This window comes from Ammospiza nelsoni, chromosome 14 (assembly GCF_027579445.1).
Source record: "Ammospiza nelsoni isolate bAmmNel1 chromosome 14, bAmmNel1.pri, whole genome shotgun sequence".
Lineage (NCBI taxonomy): Eukaryota > Metazoa > Chordata > Aves > Passeriformes > Passerellidae > Ammospiza > Ammospiza nelsoni.
Window position 1 is genome coordinate 18,712,329 of NC_080646.1, and position 21,778 is coordinate 18,734,106.

The 21,778-nt window shown below is 50.1% G+C and overlaps 1 protein-coding gene across 1 annotated transcript; it reads right to left on the minus strand.

The window, feature by feature from the left end:
* Positions 1 to 8,413: 8,413 nt before the first annotated feature.
* NMB (neuromedin B) lies at positions 8,414 to 12,441 on the minus strand. The gene is made up of 3 exons (XM_059482562.1): positions 12,236 to 12,441; positions 11,633 to 11,835; positions 8,414 to 8,682 (listed from the first exon to the last, which is right to left on the minus strand). Exons 1-3 carry the CDS (start codon positions 12,366 to 12,368, stop codon positions 8,635 to 8,637), a joined length of 384 nt encoding a protein of 127 aa, XP_059338545.1. The 5' UTR covers positions 12,369 to 12,441; the 3' UTR covers positions 8,414 to 8,634.
* Between the last annotated feature and the right edge of the window lie 9,337 nt (positions 12,442 to 21,778).

Below are 21,778 nucleotides of genomic sequence, written 5' to 3' on the forward strand. Positions count from 1 at the left end.
CTCATCATTCCTTCCTCCTGCCATGGGGCACCCCACAAATACAATCCCAAACAGTTCCTTTCAGCTCCTGCCACTGTTCCAGTTCCCATGGGTTCTCAGAGATGCAGGGGACAGGGACACAGCTGTCCCGCTGCCCACCCAAATATTTCCATCCATCCCAGAGACTCTGTGTTCACCCCATGGGCTCTGAGACCCGTGTGTGAGTGGGGAAGGGGCTGGGGCTTCTCCCATTCCTTCCCTTGCTCCTCCCAGGGTGGATGAGGGGCTGCAGGTGCTGCTGACAGACCCCAGGTGCCCCTTCCAGACTGCCCCAACCCCAGCTCTGAGCAGGGATCAGGAGAGGGGCCTGAGCTGATCCCTGGGAGCTGGGAGGAGAGGGGACAATGACAATGTCACCTCTTGCATCTCTCACAGGTGTTTCCTCCCCATCAGAGAGCATTTGCCAGCTCCCAAACTGCCCCTCCAGGCTCATCCCAGTGTCGCAGACATCTTTTCATGGAAAAATCCTTTCCTTAGGATTTTTCCTCCTGAGAAGCTGACAGGCCTCAGGAACAAAATGTAAACAATGGTTATCTGCTGCTGTGGAATGCAACAGGGGCATCTGTGATTGGTCTCATATGGTTGTTTCTAATTAATGGCCAATCACAGTGAGCTGGCTCAGACTCTCTGTCCAAGCCACAAACCTTTGTTATCATTCTTTCTTATTCTATTCTTAGCCAGCCTTCTGATGAAATCCTTTCTTCTATTCTTTTAGTACAGTTTTAATATAATATGTATATCATAAAATAATAAATTAAGCCTTCTGAAACATGGAGTCAGATCCTCATCTCTTCCCTCAGACCCCTGTGAACATGGTCACACATCCCAGAGCATCTCCCTCACCCAAGAGAGCTTTTCCTTGCCCTCGGGTGGCTCTCAGGAAGGGCAGTACCTGTGGGATCCATGATTTATTTGTGGGGTTTCACTGTCCCAGCTTGGGGAACCCTGTCCCCATGGATAGCAGCCCTTCCTGCCAGTTTGATGTCACCATCAGGGAGGTGAACATTTCCCAGCTGTGCTGGGGCTTGTTGGTGATGCACTGTGTGCTAATCATCACTTTCATCCTTGGCTGCAGCTTAGAGAGCTTTCTCCTGTAATCCCTGCCATTAGAGGCCAACTTTAAGCAACAAACATTTTTCCATGGAAACTCCTCTGCGTTCTATCTCCCTGCCAGCCTTGGAATCCCTTCACAGCAGCTCCTGAGGGGTGTGAGCTGCCAGATCTCACATCAGCAGGGTGAACTTTGTGCTGGAAGATATCCAAGGCAGATTTGGGGTTGGCCAGGTCTCCTCTGCATGTTCTCTACCAGCTCTGGGTGTCACAAAAGCTTTATGGAGACAAATTTCAGGAGGAAATGCCCTGGATTGAGTGTTTCCTCTGAGGGCTTCAGTAACTCTTTTATCTTCTGCCAATGAGAGGAATGGATACCAGGGGATGAAAGTGAAATTAAAAAAAAGGTAAAACTGTTCATTATCAAAGCAAGATACCTGCAAAGCACAGACAAATATTGAACCTGACACCCCAACCACACCTCACTGTGTGGCTGAGAGGTGAAGGTGGTGGCTGAATTTCTCCGGGAAAGGGGGAGAAAAGAATTCACAGAGCAGCTGGGAACCTCTTGCACTTCTGGTGTGGGTCTTCTCCTCACCGCAGCCAGAGCTGCTGGATTTTAATGTTTTAATGTCTGTTCTCATGTTGGTTCAGCTCCTCCAAGGTCCTCACTGCCTCCCCAGAAGGGCTGAAAGGAAAAATGAGGAAAGCCAAAAACATTTCAGGGGTGGGGGGAAAAAAGGGGGAAGGGAAGGGAAGGGAAGGGAAGGGAAGGGAAGGGAAGGGAAGGGAAGGGAAGGGAAGGGAAGGGAAGGGAAGGGAAGGGAAGGGAAGGGAAGGGAAGGGAAGGGAAGGGAAGGGAAGGGAAGGGAAGGGAAGGGAAGGGAAGGGAAGGGAAGGGAAGGGAAGGGAAGGGAAGGGAAGGGAAGGGAAGGGAAGGGAAGGGAAGGGAAGGGAAGGGAAGGGAAGGGAAGGGAAGGGAAGGGAAGGGAAGGGAAGGGAACCTTCTGGCTTGGAGCTAGCTAAAAAACAATCCCACAAAAATCTAATGCAGTGTCCCTGGTCCAGCCTGGAGAGAGATTGAACCAAAAGCATGCAGGAGCCCAAATCTCCCCATCCCACCCCTGGGTCCATCTGAAATCTACAGCAGCCATGTTCAGGGTGTGAAGCAGACAATTAGGGAATAAAACATCATTACAAAATAATGTAGCTGCTTCCCTTATCAGTACCACCACCCTGGGGCAGTTTTTGCTGGGTTTGGCTTGAAAACCCTTGGAACAGGCAAAGATCCACTCCTGAGGGCAAAGTGAGAGGGTGGGAGATGTCAGCGAGGCTGTGGGAGCAGGAAAGGAACCACAGGAGGGCCCCGAGCTCACTCTTTGTGTTTCCTACCTGGGGCAGGAGGGGTCTCACTGCCCCCACCTCTGCCTCCTCCTTTGGGACAGAGATCTGCCCAAATTCCAGCTGGGATGCTCTCCCCACAGGAGGAAAACACCTCTGTGGTGCTGCTGAGCTGCACATATTCTATAAATCCATCAACTCCGCGGCAATTCTGCAGCTCCACAGCTCCTCAGCACTGCGCCAGGAGCCCAAGGGCTGGCTGGGACACGCCAGGAGGGGTTTATGGCACAGCAGGACCAGCAGGGCTGGCTGCTGTCCCTGCTGCATTCCCCACTGCTAGGCCAGGTGTATCGTGCTCGCTGCATTTTGCACTGCTCCAGCCTGAAAAACCAAAAATTTCATGATTTCCTCATTCCTGCTGCAGCCCCTGGCTTCTCCTCAGCCCTGCATGGAGGTTACAATGAATAGAAAGGAAAAGAAGGTGTCAGATAGTGCTGGGCCTTCTCTCAGTGCACTCCAGCACCCTGGGGATTTTGGGAGTCCTGTGGGAGGGTCCTGGGGCAGAAGGGCTCTCTGTCGCAGACATCTTTTTATGAAAATCTCATTTTTTAAAGATTTTTTCCTTTCTGAGAAGCTGAGAAGCCTCAGAGACAAAATGTAAACAGTGATTGTCTGCTGCCGTGGAATGCATCAAGTAGATTTTTGATTAGCCTTAAATGTTTATAATTAATGCCAATCGCAGCTCAGCTAGCTCATCTCTCTGTCCGAGACACAAACTTTTGTTATTTATTCTTTTCTGTTTTCAGCTTAGCTAGTCTTCTGAGAAACTTTTTCTCCTATTTTTTTTAGTATAGTTTTAATGTAATATATATCATAAAATAACAAATCCAGCCTTCTGAAATATAGAGTCAAATTTTCTCTTCTTTCACCTTGAGACCCCTGTGGCCACCGTCACAGCTCCCATCCAGCCCCACAGCTGGTGCTGTCCCTGCTGCTCTGGAGCTGCTTTCATTCTCCATGTGCACTGCAGGAACTTTATCCCATTCTGCTGTCCCTGAAGGTCTGGGCAGGGCAGGGTCAGCCCAACAGGGAGATCCTGGTGCTGCCTGAGCAGTAGTTGGCCTTTGTTGAAAGTTTGAAGGTCCCATCACCCTCTCAGTGTCACCTCCACCAGTCTGATGAGTCCGGAGGCTGGTGAGTGACAGGGAAAAGTGAGCTGGTGGGTCATAGAATCAGGAAAAGGCCTTTGTGTGCCTTTTACAGAATTACAGGATCACTGAGGTTGGAAAAGGCCTCCAAGATCATTGAGTCCAATATGTGACCAATCCCCACTTTGCCAGCCGGACCAGAGCACTGAATGCCACATGAAATCATTCCTTGAACACCTCCAGGGATGGGGACTCCTGTCACCATCACATTTTCTGAAAAATCCTCTCTGCCCAGGATTTTCTCCTGGGAAGCTGAGAAGCCTCAGAGAGGAATGAAAACAATATTATCTCATTTGCTTCTTCTGTGTTTTGCTGCTTTGGGATGTGGTCTGGACATTAATTGTTTACCAACAGGTGAATGTTCGATTGGTTCCATGTGAATTGTTTTTTACTTAATGACCAATCACAGCCAGCTGTGTCGGACTCCGAGGAATCAGTCATGAGTTTTTATGCTTTCTTGTTAAACCTCCTGATGTCTCCTTTCTCTTCCTTTAGTATAGTTTTAGTATAGCATTCTTTAATATAATAATAAATATAGATTCATAAAATTATAAATCGGCCTTCTGAGAAGAAGGAGTCAAATTCTCATCTCTCACCTCCTCCTGGGGACCCTCACAAACACCACAGACTCCCTCTCCTGAGCAGCCCCTTTCAATGCCTGAACACCCTTTCCATGAAAAAATTCCTCCTGGTGTCCAACCTGAGCATCCCCAGCACAGCTCGAGGCCATCTCCTCTCATCCTGTCCCTGTTCCCTTGGAGCAGAGCCTGATTCTCACCTGGCTGCCCCCTCCTGTCAGGGAGTTGTGCAGAGCCAGAAGGTCCCTCCTGAGCCTCCTTTTCTCCCCTCCCAGCTCCCTGAGCTGCTTCTGGTGCTCCAGCCCCTTCCCCAGCTCAGTTCCCTTCCCTGGATGTGCTCCAGCCCCTCATTGTCCTTCTTGGAGTGAGGGGCCCAGAGCTTCCCCCCGGGCTGGAGGTGTTTCAGCAGTGCAGGCACTGCCCTGCGCTGTGGCCACACTGGTTTTGCCCCAAGCCAGCTGCTGTTGGCCTTTTTGGCCACCTGGAACCTCTCCGTGGTTTGAGAACACTGCATTTAACATCTCCTCCTGTGCGCCTTGTTCCCTGGAAATCACCTGGATACAGCGCCAAGCTCTGGAAATCCACTTCCTTGGCTTGTCCCAGCCTCTGTCCTGGCTGGATTCACCTTGGTCAGGCCAGGCTTTGATGTTCACACCAGGACATGAAGAGGTTTCCCTGGAGGAGCGTGGGGGTGGCAATGGAATTTGGCTGTTTTGCTTCCTGATGGCAGCTTGCTTCCCTTTCTGCTTCCTTCCCTTTCTGCTTCCCTGCCTGCCTTGTTGGTCTCCAAGCACCCCAGAGGAGGGAACAACCCAGCCTGGGGCTGCTGTCTCTGCAAGAGTTCAGCAGGAGTGTGAACCCTGTCGCCGAGCCCTGCCCTGAGCCTGGGACAGCAATGACACCCAGTGGTGGCACTGGATTTTCACTGACATCCCTCGGAGCCAGCCCCGCAGCCAAAGGCACAAATGTCAGCCGTGAAGGCTGTCTCAGTGATATTTTATGAAAAAATCCCTTCACCGGGATTTCTTCTCCTGAGAGGCCTCAGAAAGGAAATGTAAACAATAATTATCTGATTGCTTGGAATGGGGTTTGGAGGCTGCTCACCAACAGGTGCATCTTTGATTTGGTTTTGTGAATTGTTTTTTACTTCATGACCAATCCCATTCCAGCTGTGTCGGACTCTCTGGTCAGTCACAAGATTTTATTATGCATTCCTTTCTAGCTTTCTGATGTCTCCTTTCTCTTTCTTTAGTACAGTTCTAATATATAATTTTCTTTTAATATAATATATATAATAAAATAATAAATCAGCCTTCTGAAACATGGAGTCAGATCCTTGTCTCTTCCTTCAACATAAGACCCCTGTGAACACGGTCACAGCCAGCCAGTCTGAACACCCCAGGAAAGTCATCCCAGTGACCCCCAGGGGCCTTGTTGCATCTCTGAATCAAATACTTAAATTAATTTACAATAAATTGACTTACATTGTGCTCGCAGTGTGCAGAAACAGCTGCGAGCAAGGACCTGAGCCCCAGCTGCAGCACGGAGAGTTAGCTTCAAACCAGAGGAGTGACAGAAACACATCAGAGCTGGGAAAAAAAACCAAAGTGAAGAATTTACTCATTTTCTAAGCTTGGGCACAAAGCCTTGGTCCTGGAGCTTTACTAAGAAGGTGACCTGGTGAGTGATGGGACATTGTGCTGGGCCTGTGCAGGGAAATGCCAGAAAGGGGGATGACAGGGCAGAGCCAGCACACTGCCAAAAAATGATGAACTTCCTCAAAAGCTTTCCTGATCCTCTCATTTATAATCTAAACTCAAGAGGGAATGGTGATTTAGGGGTTGAACAGTGATTTTAGTGGTTGGCCTGTGAGGGATAAATAAATGTCACCCACAGGGACACCAGGGAGCAGGAGAGGGGTGGAAGTGACAATGGCAGAGGCGAGGGGAGGTGCCTTCCCCAGGTGTGAAAATGCTTGGGGGGGTTGTTTTTTTTTCCCCAAACCTGAATCAAATACTTTAATGAATTAATAAATAAACTCATATTCCCCAAGGTAAGCCAGTTCTGCCCGTGGCAGCACTTAACAAGTGACCTCACCCTTCTTTATCCCAACCCAGAGGAGAGGGATGGGGGGCTGGGGACAGATAGACAGACAGACAGACAGACAGGCAGAGAGGCAGCTGGACAGGGTCTGGCTGGGTTGGGGGACAGTGAGGATCTCACCTGGGTACCTCAGGACCCTGCTCCCCCTGCAGTGAGCTGGGCAGGGTGGTCCCATGGCACACCAAGGCAGGAAGCCCCTGAGGCTGTCAGGCCCTCACTCTGCTGGCTGAGGGGCATCTGGCTTCCTCCAGTGTCAAACACAATCCCCAGGCTCATTATTTTCCTTGCTAATAATTAGTTTTTAGTCAAAGCTTTACTCCAGCTAATGAAAAGGTGAGCTGGGGGTCACCCACATACCCAGAACACAACAAGAAGTAGATGTTGTGGGAGGCTCAAGGTGCTGCTCTTCCCAGGGGCTGCTCCAGTGAGGAAGAGGAGGCTCCACAGGATCTGAACTACCCTTCAAAGGACAGGAAGCATGGGGGGAAGGTCTCCTACCATGGCTTTGACCCCTCTACTAGTTATCAGCACCTTCAGATGCTGGATCGTCCCTTGGCTTGGTGTGAGGTGGCTCTGAGGCTCCTGTTCAGGCTGAATTTATCAGAATTTTACCAGGCTGAATTTTACCAGAATTGTGGGGAGCAGAGTGTGAACGTTTATGGCTTCATTTATGGCAGCACTGTGGGCTCTGCTGCCAGGCTTTGCTCTTCCTGGGGACATCTCCAGGGCCATGGAGATGCTCTGAGGAAAGGCTGACACAATGCTCAGCTGGGAGGAGAGAAGGCTCAGGAGAGACCTCAGAGCTCTGCCAGGGCCTGAAGGGGCTCCAGGAGAGCTGGAGAGGGACTGGGGACAAGGGATGGAGGGACAGCACACAGGGAATGGCTAGCTCCTTCCCAGAGGGGTTAGATGGGATATTGGGAAAGAATTCCTCCCTGTGAGGGTGGGCAGGCCCTGGCACAGGTTGCCCACAGAAACTGTGGTTGCTCCATCCCTGGAAATGCCCAAGGCCAGGCTGGACAGAGCTTGGAGCAACCTGAGAGAGTGGAATTGCCCCTGGAACACGGCAACAAGCTGTCCCTTTAACCCAACTCATTCTGTGACCCCCACAAGTGGCTGGCAGCCATGGGGTGCAGCTGTGAGCAGCACTTCCAGAAGGAGCAGACCCAGAGTCTGCTCATGGCACTGTTCCATCACCCATTTCACCCCCAGCTCCCTTCTCCTGCCATCCTGCACAACCAAGGGCCCAGGGATGTGCCTCTGCCCCTGTGGGTGTTGAACTGCAGGCACAAGGGCAGGGAGCACTGAGACCTCAACACAAAGCAGCCTCAGAACCAGAGCAGCGTGTGGTGGCCAAGGGCCTGCAGCTAACCCTGAGTGTGTGATGGTCACAGGGCCTGCAGCTAACCCTGAGGTGCCACAAGGACTCTGAGCCACAACCCCAGCACTGCCAGGACAAGATTTTGCTGGGAACATTCCCAGCAAAGAGGGTCACAAATGCTCCAGTGATGAGTGGTGGGATCAGCTCACCCAAGTGTGTCGCAGACATCTTTTCATGAAAAATCCTTTCCTTGGGATTTTTCCTCCTGAGAAGCTGACAGGCCTCAGGAACAAAATGTAAACAATGATTATCTGCTGCTGTGGAATGCAACAGGTGCATCTGTGATTGGTCTCATGTGGTTGTTTCTAATTAATGGCCAATCACAGCCAGCTGGCTCGGACAGAGCGCCAAGACACAAGCCTTTGTTATTCATTCCTTTCTATTCTTATCTTAGCTAGCCTTCTGATGAAACCTGTTCTTCTACTCTTTTAGTATAGTTTCAATATAATATATATCATAAAATAATAAATCAAGCCTTCTGAAACCTGGAGTCAGATCCTCATCTCTTCCCTCATCCTCAGACCCCTGTGAACACGGACACACAGGTGTGCTGTTTTATATGTCAGGGTCTCCTTCAGTGAGCAGAGGGTGCATGGATATGAATCCAACCCTCTGAGCTGTTGGGAGCTTCCCTTCACCCTTCCCCAAGGTGTTCCCCCTGCCCATTCCCCTGCACAAGCCCTGGGCTCTGCCTTCCTCCCCCCAGAGAAGAGTCTGTGCAAAGAACCAGTTTTATTCACACAGGCGCGTCAGACAGCAAAGAAACACAAAACACACAGGGAGGCTCCACTTCCACGCACGCCGTCACTATTAACAATATTTCAGAAAGAATAAATAAAAGTGCTGTTGCTATAGGAGCCCACAAGGACGAAGCTCTCCTCTGTTCACAGGCACAGCTGACCTTGCACACCTCATCCTCCCCAGCTGCTCCTCCTCAGTTTGAGAAGTACTTCTCCAGCACCTTTGTTAAAAGCCCTGTCTCCTGCAAAACAAAACACAACAGTGAGAGAGGGGGCATGCACACAACCAGCACCATCCCCACCCTGGGCAGGGCACACAAACACCCCATGGCACCCTCAGGGCGCATGAGAAGGACAGAGCCAGGAGCTTCCCATCTGTGCTCCAGCAGCTGAACCACAGCTCAGATGTTGAGGGGAAACTTCATCCCAGGGAGGCAGCAGCCGCTGGTTGAGCTCCAGGGCAGAGCAGTCACTGACATAGTCTCTGAAAAATCCCTTCACTGGGATTTCTTATCCTGGGAAGCTGAGGAGCCACAGAAATGAAATGAAAACAATAATTATCTGATTGCTTGGAATGTGGTTTGGAGGCTGCTCACCAACAGGAGCATCTTGGATTGGTTCCATGTGAATTGTTTTTACTTCATGACCAATCCCAGTCCAGCTGTTTCGGACTCTGGTCAGTCACAAGTTTTTATTGTCATTTTTTTCTAGCCTGATGTCTCCTTTCTCTTTCTTTAGTATAGTTTTAGTATATAATTATAATATAATACATATAACAAATATAATATAATAAATATAGTATAATAAATAGAATGCAATATAAAATAAAATAAAACATATTAATTAATTAATATAATTAATTAATTATATTATTACACAATAAATGTAATAAATATAATACAATAAATTAATATTATATCATATGGTATACGGTATAATATAATATGGTATTAGATATTATATTATATTATATTATATTATATTATATTATATTATATTATATTATATTATATTATATTATATTATATTATATTATATTATATTATATATCAGCCTTCTAAGAACTTGGAGTCAGTTCTCATCTCTCACCTCATCCTGGGACCCGCAACAACACCACAACAATTAATAACCACAAGCCTCATTCAGCAGAGAATGTGAGAGGGCAGAAAGAGGCAGAAAACACAGCAGGGAAGAGGCACAGAGGTTTTGTGGGATTGGCACTGAGCACAGGCAGAAGGGCTCTCCCCAAACCTGGAGCTGCTCCATTCCATGGGGAGTCAGTGCCACACATCCCAGGAGATGACAAAGGATGGGGAGAATCCTCCTCTGCCAGCCCCATCTCTGTCACACAGGGCAATGACGCTCTCAGCTTCTCAGGAGGAAAACCCTGGCAAAGGGATTTTTCAGGAAATATCCCAGTGAAGCCTCAGCACGCTGAGAGCCAAACCCTGATGGGACATACATGGCTGGAAAGCTGAGATGGAACCAACGGACCCTGAGCAAGGCACAGACAGGGAGTTCCAGGGCAGAGCCATGAAAAGGCTGTGAGGGATGAGGGAACACAGAGGCAGCTCTGAGAGGGACGAGGGAACAGCACACAGAGCAGCTCGGGCCGGCTGCTGACACCTGGTGTCCAACAACAGCCGTGCTGAGGGCAAAGCTGGCACGGTGGCAGGGGTTTGGACTGGCGCTGTGACAGCCACAGAGCAAGAACAGTTTTTCTAGGTGGGTCACACAGACCAGTACAAGGTGGGCAGCACTCAGAGGCAGTTCTGGAATACCCACAGCAGCCCAGATGTGAGGCTGCCCTGGGGATGGGTGGAGAAAGGAGCAGGAGGGCAGGAGCTGGGGAAGGGAAGTGCTCAGAGGTGCCCAAGGAGCAAACCCAGAAACAGAACCCAGCAAGGTGCCCAAGGGGACCAGGGCACTGAGCAAGGAGAGGCTCCAGGCTTTGGGGAGAGAAAGTGAGGGGCAGGAGCCAGTTTCACACCAAGCAGCCCAGCTGTGATGGGCACACCACCCACCTGGCCCCAGAGAGGCAGCAGCACCTGCATGGGCACACACAAATCACCCAGCAGAGCAGGGCTGTGGCAGCAGTGCCACACTGGGCAGCACCCAGCCCTGGGCTCCGGGAATGGCACTGCCAGGGCTGGCAGGGCTCTGGCACACCCAGCTGGAGCCTGTGGCACGGCAGCAGCACTCTGGGCAGCCCCTGCACAGACACACCTGTGCCCAAGAGGAGCAAGCCCTGCCCAGCAGAAACAGCTTTACCTGCATGCAGGGCTGCTGGATGGCTCCTCAGGCACTGCCTCAGTGGGACAGCACAGGTGGGACTGACCCCGGAGGATTTCATCCTTTTTAGACTCCCAGTTACTTCTGCAGTGACTGGAAAGGGTGAGACACCAGGGAGGTGTGCAGGAGGCAACAGACAAGCAGAGCCACACAGCCTAATTCTATTTATGGATGCAGAAATTCCATCTCTGGACTGAGCAATTCAATCTCTGCATCCTGCCCGAGGATCTGTGCCTGTGCATTGCTCCCAGGGGCAGGTTTTCCACCAGGAGCTGGGGGAGCTCCAAGGTAAAAGCCACAGTGAGGGTGTGCTGATGCACAGTGGCACCAGAGGAGCTCCTGCCCTCTCCCTGCTCCCCCAAACCCACTCTGCAGCAGCAGGAGCAATGCACAGCTACCCTCTGCAAGGCTCTGTGCCCTCAGCATCGAGGGATCCCAACCACAGGGACACAGAGCCAAAGCTCTTTGCTTCACAGATGCTTTTCCCTTCACACACTGTGTCCCCTCTTGGTCTCCTGCTGTGGCAATAACAGGGAGAGAGGATTTCCCTGTCCCTGGAAAGGGGACACCATCCTCTTCTGCATCTGGCTGAGGAAGATCCAGATGTTTATTAACAACCCCTGGACACCTCTGCTGCCACAGCTCCATTGCAGATTTACCTGCTCATCCTCACACCCCTCCCAGGCACCTGGGACTATTTGTCACTGCCCAGCCGGGCACAAGCCTCAGGACACTTCTCCCCTCTCCCTTTGGGGTTGGTCTTTAAAAGTGGCTTAAGAAGAGTTAAAAGGGAGGGTGAAGAGGGGAGTGCACCTTCAGCTGTGCAGGTTCTCCCCTCTCCAGCACAGCTCCTCCACCTCTCTGCTCTGAGCATCTCCCTGTAGCTCAGTAAACGTTCACCTGGCCAGTGAGGTCGTATTTCCCTTGGTTCTCATCCAGCAGCCTTTCCTGCAAGAGGATTTTCAGGAGCTCCCGGGTCAGCAGTTCCATCATGTCCTCCAGCAGGGCTCGGAGAGAGGGACCGAACACCACGGGCACCGCAGGCTCCTCGGCAGCCTCCAGGTGTGGGGAGCCCGTCACGCTCTTCTTGCCCATGAAGTGACCTGCAACAGCACACACGGCGTGCCTGGGGGGACACGGGGCTGCAGCTGAGCTGGCACCAGCACAGGGAGCACCGAGTGAGCTAATGCCCAAAGCAGCTAAGCGAAGAGAAACCCAGAAACCACAGGTGCTCACTAGCTCCACGTGGGATTTTGGGGAAACTTCACTCTGTGTTCCCATTAACAAGAACTCTGGGCTTACAGACATGCTGAACCTCACACCCAGGGATGCTGAACCTCACACCCAGGGATGCCGGACCTGCTGGATGTGACTTCACCCCTGCCCATCGCGCACTGCCAGCATCCCCTCCCCGGTGGGAGCAGCTCCCAAGGCAGCCACAGGACGGGACGGGATGTCGCCGTGCCCGCACCTCCCGCGTGTCCCCGCGTCCCCGCCCGGTACCTGTGGCCCAGAGGTTGCCGCGGGGGTTGACCTTGATCTTGGCGGCCTGGCTGCGGTGCTCGGCGAAGTCGAGGTGCACGGCGGGTCCGAGCGCGGCTCCGCACAGCAGCAGCAGCAGGCAGCGCAGCGCCATCGCCCCGGGACACGGACCCGCCGCCCGCACGGTTATAGCGGCGGGAGGGACCGCGACACGGGGAGGGACAGCCCGGTTATAGCGGCGGGAGGGACCGCGACACGGGGAGGGACAGCCCGGTTATAGCGGCGGGAGGGACCGGCACACAGCCCGGCCCCCGACTCCGCCTGGTTATACCGGGACCGCGACACAGCCCAGCCCGCCCGGTCTGACCCGCTCCGAGCTCCGCCCGTGCCCGCCGTGTGTTATCCCAGCACCCCGGGGGAGCGGGAGATGTGAAAGACTCACTGCTGAGTCCGATCCCCGTCCCCACATCTCTCCATGCCCATCTTCCACCTTCTCCTTTCTCCTTCTCTTCTTTTTGCCCCGGAGCTCAGCCCTGAGCTCCATTCCCGGTTTAGCTCCAAGCCATCTCCCGGTACGTGAGTGTAGTGGATATTTTTGCCCTCGATGGGAGGGAGAGAGTGATAAGATCTGATAAGATTCCATCTTATCAGAAGGCTAATTAATGACTTTATTATACTCTATTATTCTATGTTATATTACATCTAAACTGAATCTGCCAAGCACTCAGCTCTGCACACACTGCACAGAATCTCTTCCTGCCTCATTCAGCCCTGAAGATGCAGTCAGGATTCAGAGGAAGAAGCTGACACTGACCAGACAGAATCCTGTGTTTCAATGGAATTTATGCATCATGTATGAGGTGTATGAATATGCAACAGGCTGTTGTGTTTAAGGGTTAATCCTCTGTTAACATTTGGGTCCTTTTTTGGGCTTATGTTGCCCAGAAAAAGATACCTGGACCATCTGTAACTCTTTGCTCTTATTGTCTCGTATTGTCCTAAATCCAAATTGCCCAAATTATTATTACTCTAACGACATTGCTATTTTTATAACCATTACTATTATTATTAAACTTTTAAAATTTTAAAAACAAGTGATTGGCATTTTTCACAGCACTGACAAAACACAGCTTGAAATGGATTGACACTACCCTGCACCTTTTCTTCAAAACAGTTTTAAATTCACTCATGGTGGCCAAAGTGATGGAAATTTGGGGTGTCTGGAGAGGGTGGGGGATATCGGAAGGGGAGGAGGAGGAGGAGGGGAGGTCCAGAGAAGGTGCTGAGTGTGAAGGAAGATCCTGGTGCTGCCCAGGCTGCTGAGTTTGGCTTCTCCTTGCCCTGGGGATGTTTTTTTGGGAAGCTGAGCACAATCCTGCACTGTGGGGAACAGCAAGCTGAGGGGTTCCCTGCAGGATTAGGGAGGATGGAGGCAGGGATAAAGTGATCCCAATTACAGAGGGCAGATGGAAGAGCCCTGGGCAATTATGGCACCAACTGAAGCGTGACAGGGTAAATCCCACTCCTTCAGGCAGCCCCAGGGACAAGGGATGAGCACTGGGAAGCTGCAGGCTTTCAAACAGGATGAAGGCTTGTGCACTGCTCTAATTAGCCAGATGCAGCCAGATGTTCCTTCTTTTTCAGCTGCTGTTGCCTCAGCCAGGGTGGGAGCAGAGGAACAGGTATTTTCCATCCCAGTGGCAGTGCTAAGGAAGCTTGGGGAAGGATGGGAAAAGGAAATCAGGGAATTCCTGCCCTTTTGTAGTGCCCTCAAAAACTGAGGGGATGTCAGATGGATTGCTGAGTACCAAGGCTTGGCCTCTTGGTGTGTGTGGGGGAGATGTGAGCCCATAACCCTGATTCAAGTCTGCAAAGAGCACCAGAACAGCTACTCAGGGATGTGTTGGAGGCTGCAAGCAGGAGCACAATTCAGGGCAGCCAGGGGGGCTTTGCTGGAAAACAGCTGCTGAGAGGGTTCAGCACTCACTGAGCTGCAGCAGCAGCAGTGCTGACATCCAGGCAGGAGCAGCAATTCCTTCCTCCGCAGCAGCCTTGGTAAAAACCAGCCCCAGACACCAACAGAGAAACCTGATTTCTTCTGGATTTTCCAGCCTTCACAAAGAAGTTGCTCCTAATTTTAGGGAAAATAATTGGCACCCAGGACCTGAGCTCCAGAACCTGGCCATCACCAGCCTGGTGGGGTTTGTGGTAGATTTTCTGCCTCCCACTTTGGTGGATCAGGGCAAGGAGCCTGCTGGGACTTGCAGCATTCCAGGCAGGAATTGCCACTGCAGTGCTTCTCTGCCACTTGCTGTGTCCAGCTCAGCAGAGATTCACCTTCCCAGCCTCCAAGGGAATCCTCCCAGCTTATATACCAAAAAAGCTGAAGAAATTCCAGTTTATAAATCAGTTTTGCTGGCAGTCAGCACACTGACTTTACCAGGTGATGCAGGAGATGGGGCTGAGGTGACTCCTTGGAAAATTCCAGCTGCCCATGGTTATGTCCTCGAGGATCTGCAGAGAAACCCTCAGAGACCCTCAGAGGAGGGTCTGCACAGAGATCCCCTCCCCTCTCTGCAGGATTTACCCTCTGGGGCTGGGTGAGAGCAGCCCTGCACAGCCCCCCACCCTCCAGGAATGTCCCTTCCCACCCAAAACACCTCAGAGTTCCAGGAATCCTCAGCATCCCCTGCAGCCAGAGGGAGCAGGGGTTGTTTTGCTCTGTTTTTGCCCAGCAATTGACACACACAGTTTGCTCTGGATGGCTGCTGACCACAGAATTGACATTTTCACATTTTCATAGCACAATCTGTAACAACCCCGATGTTTCAGATGGTAACACTTAACTTGGAACCCGTTGCTTCATAAATTGAGTTAAAATTGGTTTTTCTCCCTGTGCACCATTTTATATTTATGCACATTTAAACTTCATCTCTTTTATTACCCAGTCTCTTCCCTCTTCCCTTTTGTTCTTTACCTTTTAGCAAACAATTTCCCCTATAAGGATCTCACCTCCTATTCCAGGGCTGCTTCCTTTCTCAGGAGCCTTTGCTGGGGGACCTTCCCAAATACCTTTGGGAAATCCAGGTGGATGATCCCTGTTGCAGACATCTTTTATGGAAAATCCTTTCCGTAGGATTTTTCCTCCTGAGAAGCTGACAGGCCTCAGGAACAAAATGTAAACGATGATTATCTGCTGCTGTGGAATGCAACAGGTGCATCTGGGGTTGGTCTCATGTTGGATTTTTGTAATTAATGGCCAATCACAGTCAGCTGGTTCAGACAGAGAGCCGAGCCACAAACCTTTGTTATAATTTTTTTCTATTCTATTCTTAGCCGGCCTTCTAATGAAATCCTTTCTTCTATTCTTTAAGTATAGTTTTAATGTAATACATATCATAAAATAATAAATCAGCCTTCTGAAACATGGAGTCAGATCCTGGTCTCTTCCCTCATCCTCAGACCCCTGTGAACACTGTCACAGATCCCTGTGGCTTCACCTTGCCCATAAGCCTCCAAATTCCTTCCACAAGTTCCAAGTCTACTCTTAGTGTGTTCTGCTCCTCACCAAACTCCTGTCCAAGCAGGGATAAGATGAGCAGTAACACCCCTGTGAAACAGGCACTTGTAGCAAATCCCCTAAATGCACCTAAGGATAAAGCAGGATTTCACCAGGAAAACAAAGGAAACCACAACCAGGCAGAATAAATGGATGTAAAAACTGCACAGCCAGAAGGGCCTCACTAACAAATGTAACAGACCAACCTGAAAATACCCTGGGTTCAAGGGCTTTAAAGCAAGGCCCATTTTTGTTTTTTCCTCTGCTCAGCACAAGAAAGACATGGACCAGTTGGAGCAAGTCCATAGGAGGCCATGGAGCTCCTCTGCTCTGGAGCCAGGCTGGCAGAGCTGGGGGTGCTCACCTGGACCAGAGAAGGATCCAGGGAAACCTCAGAGCCCCTGGCAGGGCCTGAAGGGGCTCCAGGAGAGCTGGAGAGGGACTGGGGACAAGGGATGGAGGGACAGGACAAGGGGAAATAACTTCCCACAGCCAAAGAGCAGGGTTGGATGGGATATTGAGAAGGAATTGTTCCCTGTGAGTGTGGTGAGGCCCTGGCACAGGTGCCCCATCCCAGGAAATGTCCCAGGCCAGGCTGGACATGGCTTGGAGCACCCTGGGATACTGGAAGGTGTCCCTGCACATGCAGAAGTTGGGACTGGCTGGGATTTAAGGTCCCTCCCAGCCCAAATCACTCTGAAATTCCATGTTTTAGTACCTTTGGCACTGCTGCACCCTCAGAGAGGTGGCCAGGCTGGCAAGAGAGAGACTCCATGCTGGGGAGCTGAGGCTTCCCAGGCCCTGCAAATATCCACCTGGGCAGGCAAATATGTGCTCAAACTGATGGCTCTAATAAAAAACAAATACAAGGAGCAAAGGCCTTGAATTCCCCTATTTGTCTCCCTCACAGAGCTCCTGTGCCAATAAAACTCTTAGCAGCTGTTAGGTTGCTTCAGCCTCTTCTTCACCATTTCTCCAAAGCCAGGTCCTGCCACATGCCTGAGGGTCTATTTTGATGCATTTTTCTCTTGTTTACAAAGATTAAATCCCTCTGTTACAGGGATTCATCCACAGGCAATAGCTGTTGTTTATAAAAGATAAAATTTGAAATCTTGCACATCTTGTTTTCAACTCATTTTCAAGTTTCATTTAAGCTGTAAATGAGCTGTGGTTTTCCCTGAGGTCTCCCTTTCACTCCACACTGCTGGACATATACAAATAACTGTTCTGCAAGAAGACTTAGAGAAGAAAATCGTGTTTTCTTCCAGGCAAACCCAGGCCCAGCTCAGAAGTGTCCCAGCCAGAATTATACAGCAGAAATCTGACATCCCACTTTGAGTGAATCAAGGCTCAGAGAAGTTCATTCCCTCCACATTATTTTTCCTTCAGGACTATTTCTATGGGGAAAGGGGAGGTTGGAAAAAAAAAAAAGTAATACCAAGATATTCAGCAGAGAGAGATGCAGGAAGGGTTTTTGAATTGTTAAACAGAAGGAGCACAAATAGGCAAAATATGAGGAGCTGGGCAGAAGGAGCAAGAGACTGAGAGCTCCATCCTGCAGCACAGAGGTTCTGAATCACAAAGGGTGAATTTCTAGTCTGCCCCTATTTAGGCTGCTCTCTGTGAAGATGGTTATTTCCCCTCAGGTTTAGGGAACCCTGCTGGATCAGCCACTTACAGGACCTGCTAGAAGTGAACAGGTTTATGAATTTCCCCAGCAGCTGGAGTAGGTTTGGCACACAATGTGCCCAACCAGCAGGCCAGCACACAGAGGCAAGACCTGCTCCACGGGCAAGCAGGACTGTGCGTGATGGAGCTGGTGGGTTTTTACAGAAACTGAGGGATAAGCAAATGTGAAGAGGGACTCTCACAGTCCTGGGCAGATTAGGAACCCACAGCAAAGCCACTCAATTAGGGCCCAATAGAGCCACCAAGGCAGACTTCTAGGAAAGCCCCTCCGTCCCACATGAATCCAACCTGCTCAGGCTGGTGGATCACCTCTGGCAGAGTCCTGTGGCTCCTGACAGGTGAGAATCTGAGTGCAGATAACACAGGGACCAAAGTGTAACGAGGCTGGGGAGAGCTCAAAGGGGCAGGAGGCTGTTCTGAAAACACAGTGTGGGTGCTGCCTCTCTTCTCCCAGAGATGAGAGTCTCAGATCAGTCACCCACACACACCAACTCCCACCTGAGCTGCTGCCACTGTGGGAAAGGCACAGGCTGGGCCCTTCTGGCATCACTCAGTGCACCTTCCTGGGGGATGGAACCAGGACATTCCCCATCTGATTCAGCCCTGAGTCGCTGGCACTGTGGCTTGCACTGCTCTGGCACAGGAGCCATCCCCAGGGTGCTCTGAGCACCTCCTCTCTTCCTTCTCTGCCTTTTCTCCTTCTCCTGGCCAACTTTTGGGCTGTCCTGGGAGCTGCATACTTTGTGTTGGGCATTGTGGTCTTCAGGCATGGACCAGGTTTCATCTTGAAGATGCTCCTTGGAAAAAAACCACAGTTGATCTGTTCTGATTTTAAGGGCACGAAAATCACCATGAAATTACCCAATCTCATTAAAGACAGTGGGGAACTGACAAAACCTGAGCTCTGTGAACCCCTGCAAAGCAATAAGCAGCAACAGATCTGGATGAAGCACCGTGATGTTCACTGCTGTTCAACCAACAACCGTGCACTAAAGCATCACAAATACACAAACCCAGCCTCTGGCTCACAGCTCCAGCTTGCTGCAATCACCCCTCACAGCTCACTTCCCAACCATCACGCTCCTGCTTATGCATTTAGCTTTGACACAAAAAGAAAATCACCCCCTGGAATTGCAGCAGCCATCAGACAGAGCCCAGCATGGCTTTGCTTCATGGAACAGCTCCTGCCCGCGAAGGAATCTGTGCCTGCATTGAGGATGTGACTGAGCTGTAATTAAGCACTGGAATTGCTCACAGAAAACCTGCCCTGTTTGGCTCTAACCAACCACAACAGACACTGCAGCAATCAGCCCTGGCAGATTTTTCCTTCATTTTTTTTCTCCTTTAGAAACCAGACCTCTCAACACCCACGTACTTTGCAAGCAAATCCCATTCCTGTGGTGACATGAGGATCTCCAGCCATTTCCAGAGCCTACAGTGGCACTGGCTTTGCTGGAGCTGCCCAGACAGTTTCACCTTTAAAAAAAAGTAGCATAAAATTGAAATAAAACATAAACACATCAAGTTCTATCACTGTGACAGTGTTCACAGGGGTCTTAAGATGGGGGAAGAGATGAGGATCTGACTCCATGTTTCAGAAGGCTGGATTTATTATTTTATTATATATATTATATTAAAACTATACTAAAAGAATAGAAGAAAGGATTTCATCAGAAGGCTAGCTAAGAATAGCAAAAGAAAGAATGATAACAAAGGTTTGTGGCTGGGAGAGAGAGTCTGAGCCAGCTGACTGTGATTGGCCATTAATTAGAAACAACCAACATGAGACCAATCACAGATGCACCTGTTGCATTCCACAGCAGCAGATAATCAATGTTTAATTTTTGCTCCTGAGGCCTCACAGCTTCTCAGGAGGAAAAATCCTACAGAAAGGATTTTTCATAAAAGATGTCTGTGACATATCACCAGGCACTCTGGCTCTGTGGGAGCTCAGCACTGCTCCCAAACACCTCAGCATGAGCACCCAGCCAGCCACACATCCCGCTCACTCCGTGCCTTTTCTGCTCAGCAAAGCAGAATAAATCTGGTGGGGATGGAGCCAGCAGCAGCTCTGTGTCATGCTGCCCCCATATCCCCAGTTTCCAGCCTGTGCAGGCTCATCCCAGCACCCCCTCACCCCACTGTGGCAGGAAAGGTTTGGCTGCAAGGCAGCAGGGAGCTGGCATGGGAGGTGGCACAGGGGGTGCTGGGTGTTAGAGTGTGATGGGGTTGGCTGCCAAGTTATCCTTTGCCTATTGGAGTCAACTCCCCATTTCCCAGCTGCAGGAAGCAGAGCCACATCCCCAGCTGCACAGAGCTGAGAGCAGGCACAACAGGGCTGCAGAGATGAATTCCCAAATGCCACATGGCAGCAGCCCCTGCTTTAGGGCAATGGTTCCTGTTCCTCAAGTGCCTGCAGAGCCTGGAGAGGAGCCTCTGAAGCTGGGCTGCAGCAGGGGCTCCCATCACCCCTCACCACAACAACCTTGCATTTTTAAGCACTTGTTTGTCACTGTGATATTTTATGAAAAATCCCTTTGCCAGGATTTTTCTCCTGAGAAGCTGAGAAGCCTCAGAAAATAAATGTAAACAATAATTGATTGCTTTGCAATGCAATCTGGAGGTTGCTCACCAACAGGTGCATCTTGGATTGGTTCCACATGAATTGTTTTTACTTCATGACCAATCCCAGTCCAGCTGTGTCAGGACTCTGGTCAGTCAGAGGTTTTTATTAGTCACTCTTTTCTAGCCCTCTGATGTATCCTTTCTGAATAGAATAGAATAGAATAGAAATAGAATAGAATAGAATAGAATAGAATAGAATAGAATAGAATAGAATAGAATAGAATAGAATAGAATAGAATAGAATAGAATAGAATAGAATATCATATCAGCCTTCTGAGAACATAAGAGTGAAATTCTCATCTCTCACCTCATCCTAAGGACCTCACACCACCACATTTGCTCAATTCCTTCCCACAGCACCAGGTGAGAGCAGGGCACACCGTCCTGCAAGAGCTCACCTTGTGTCCCCCAGCCCAGGGACTCCTGACAGCAGCTGCCACCCTCTGGAACTGTAGGCTCAGCACTTGGGAGAGTTAAACCTTTGTGTTTCAGCCTTTTTATGTTGTTAAATTAGCTCAGTGACAGGAATAAACTGCTTTCACACACTCAGAATTTTGGAGAAAGTCTGAAAGGGAGAGAACTTGGAGAGCAGCAGCAGCACTCCCAGTGAGTGTTCATGGGGAGGTGTTGGTTAGCAGCTTTCAGACAAGCTCAGCTCAGCCCTTTGTGTGTAATTCACCTCCAGAGATGGGAGAGGCCTGACAAACCCAAAGAGAGACGTGCAAGAAACTGCAAACAGCCATAAACACCCCATTAGGGTTTGTCCTTGCTTTTCCTGACTGCTTTTGCTTTACACAAGCTGTGTGTGAGGCTGCAGGGACCATCTGCAATGATTCCTGTTGCTCTGGAATCCTGGAGCAGTCATGGAGAAAAGCTGATCAGCTGCAGCATCACTGCCTTGCACCTCCTCCCTGGGCTCCTCCTGACAACACCTCCACCAGCAGGATCACAAGGCTGAAGGAGAAGCTTAGAAAAAGCAGTGGTGACAAGTGGGTTTTTTATTTCAGACCCCAGTGGGTTTTATTTCAGACCCCAGTGGGGTTTTTATTTCAGACCCCAGTGGGTTTTTATTTCAGACCCCAGTGGGTTTTTTATTTCAGACCCCAGTGGGTTTTTATTTCAGACCCCAGGGGGGTTTTTATTTCAGACCACTGTAGGGTTTTTATTTCAGACCCCATGGGTTTTTTATTTCAGGCCCAGGGCAGTCTGTAGCTTTCAGGTGAGCTGTGAGACGTGGCCAGCTCACAGGCCACCTGAAGCCCTTTTTCAAAACAATTTTTGGAAATTGCAATTTTCAATAAATTTCAATGTAATTGCAATGAATTCCCATTTTAAATTTGCAACAAAAATTAAGCAATTTTTATTATTGCATCCTGCTAAGTCATCCCTGTCAAAGAGCTGTGGGTATTTCCCATCTCAATCCTTCTGTTACCTAGTGGCACAATGCACAAAGTAATCCTTTGGCATCTTCTACCCCAAACACTTTGCAGTGTTTGGGCAGATTATTTCAGTGTGATTTACAGAAACACAGAAATTTTGAATATCTACAGGTCAGGACAGATTATTCCCCAAAAGGGGGTGAGAGGAGCAGCTGCTACTGCTCTGTGGAGAGAGAACAAGTCAGATGGTGGCTTTCAGCAAAGCCCAGGTATTCCCCAGAACCTGGGCAAGGAGGCTGCTCACATCAGGGC

Bases quoted from the DNA above. Each gene is read 5' to 3' on its own strand.
- NMB (XM_059482562.1), bottom strand. From the start codon at position 12,368: ATGGCGCTGCGCTGCCTGCTGCTGCTGCTGTGCGGAGCCGCGCTCGGA. The intron at 11,836-12,235 runs GTACCGGGCGGG...GTGCTGTTGCAG, and splicing joins CGGCAACCTCTGGGCCACAG to GTCACTTCATGGGCAAGAAG. The intron at 8,683-11,632 runs GTGAACGTTTAC...TTTGTTTTGCAG, and splicing joins AATACGACCTCACTGGCCAG to GAGACAGGGCTTTTAACAAA.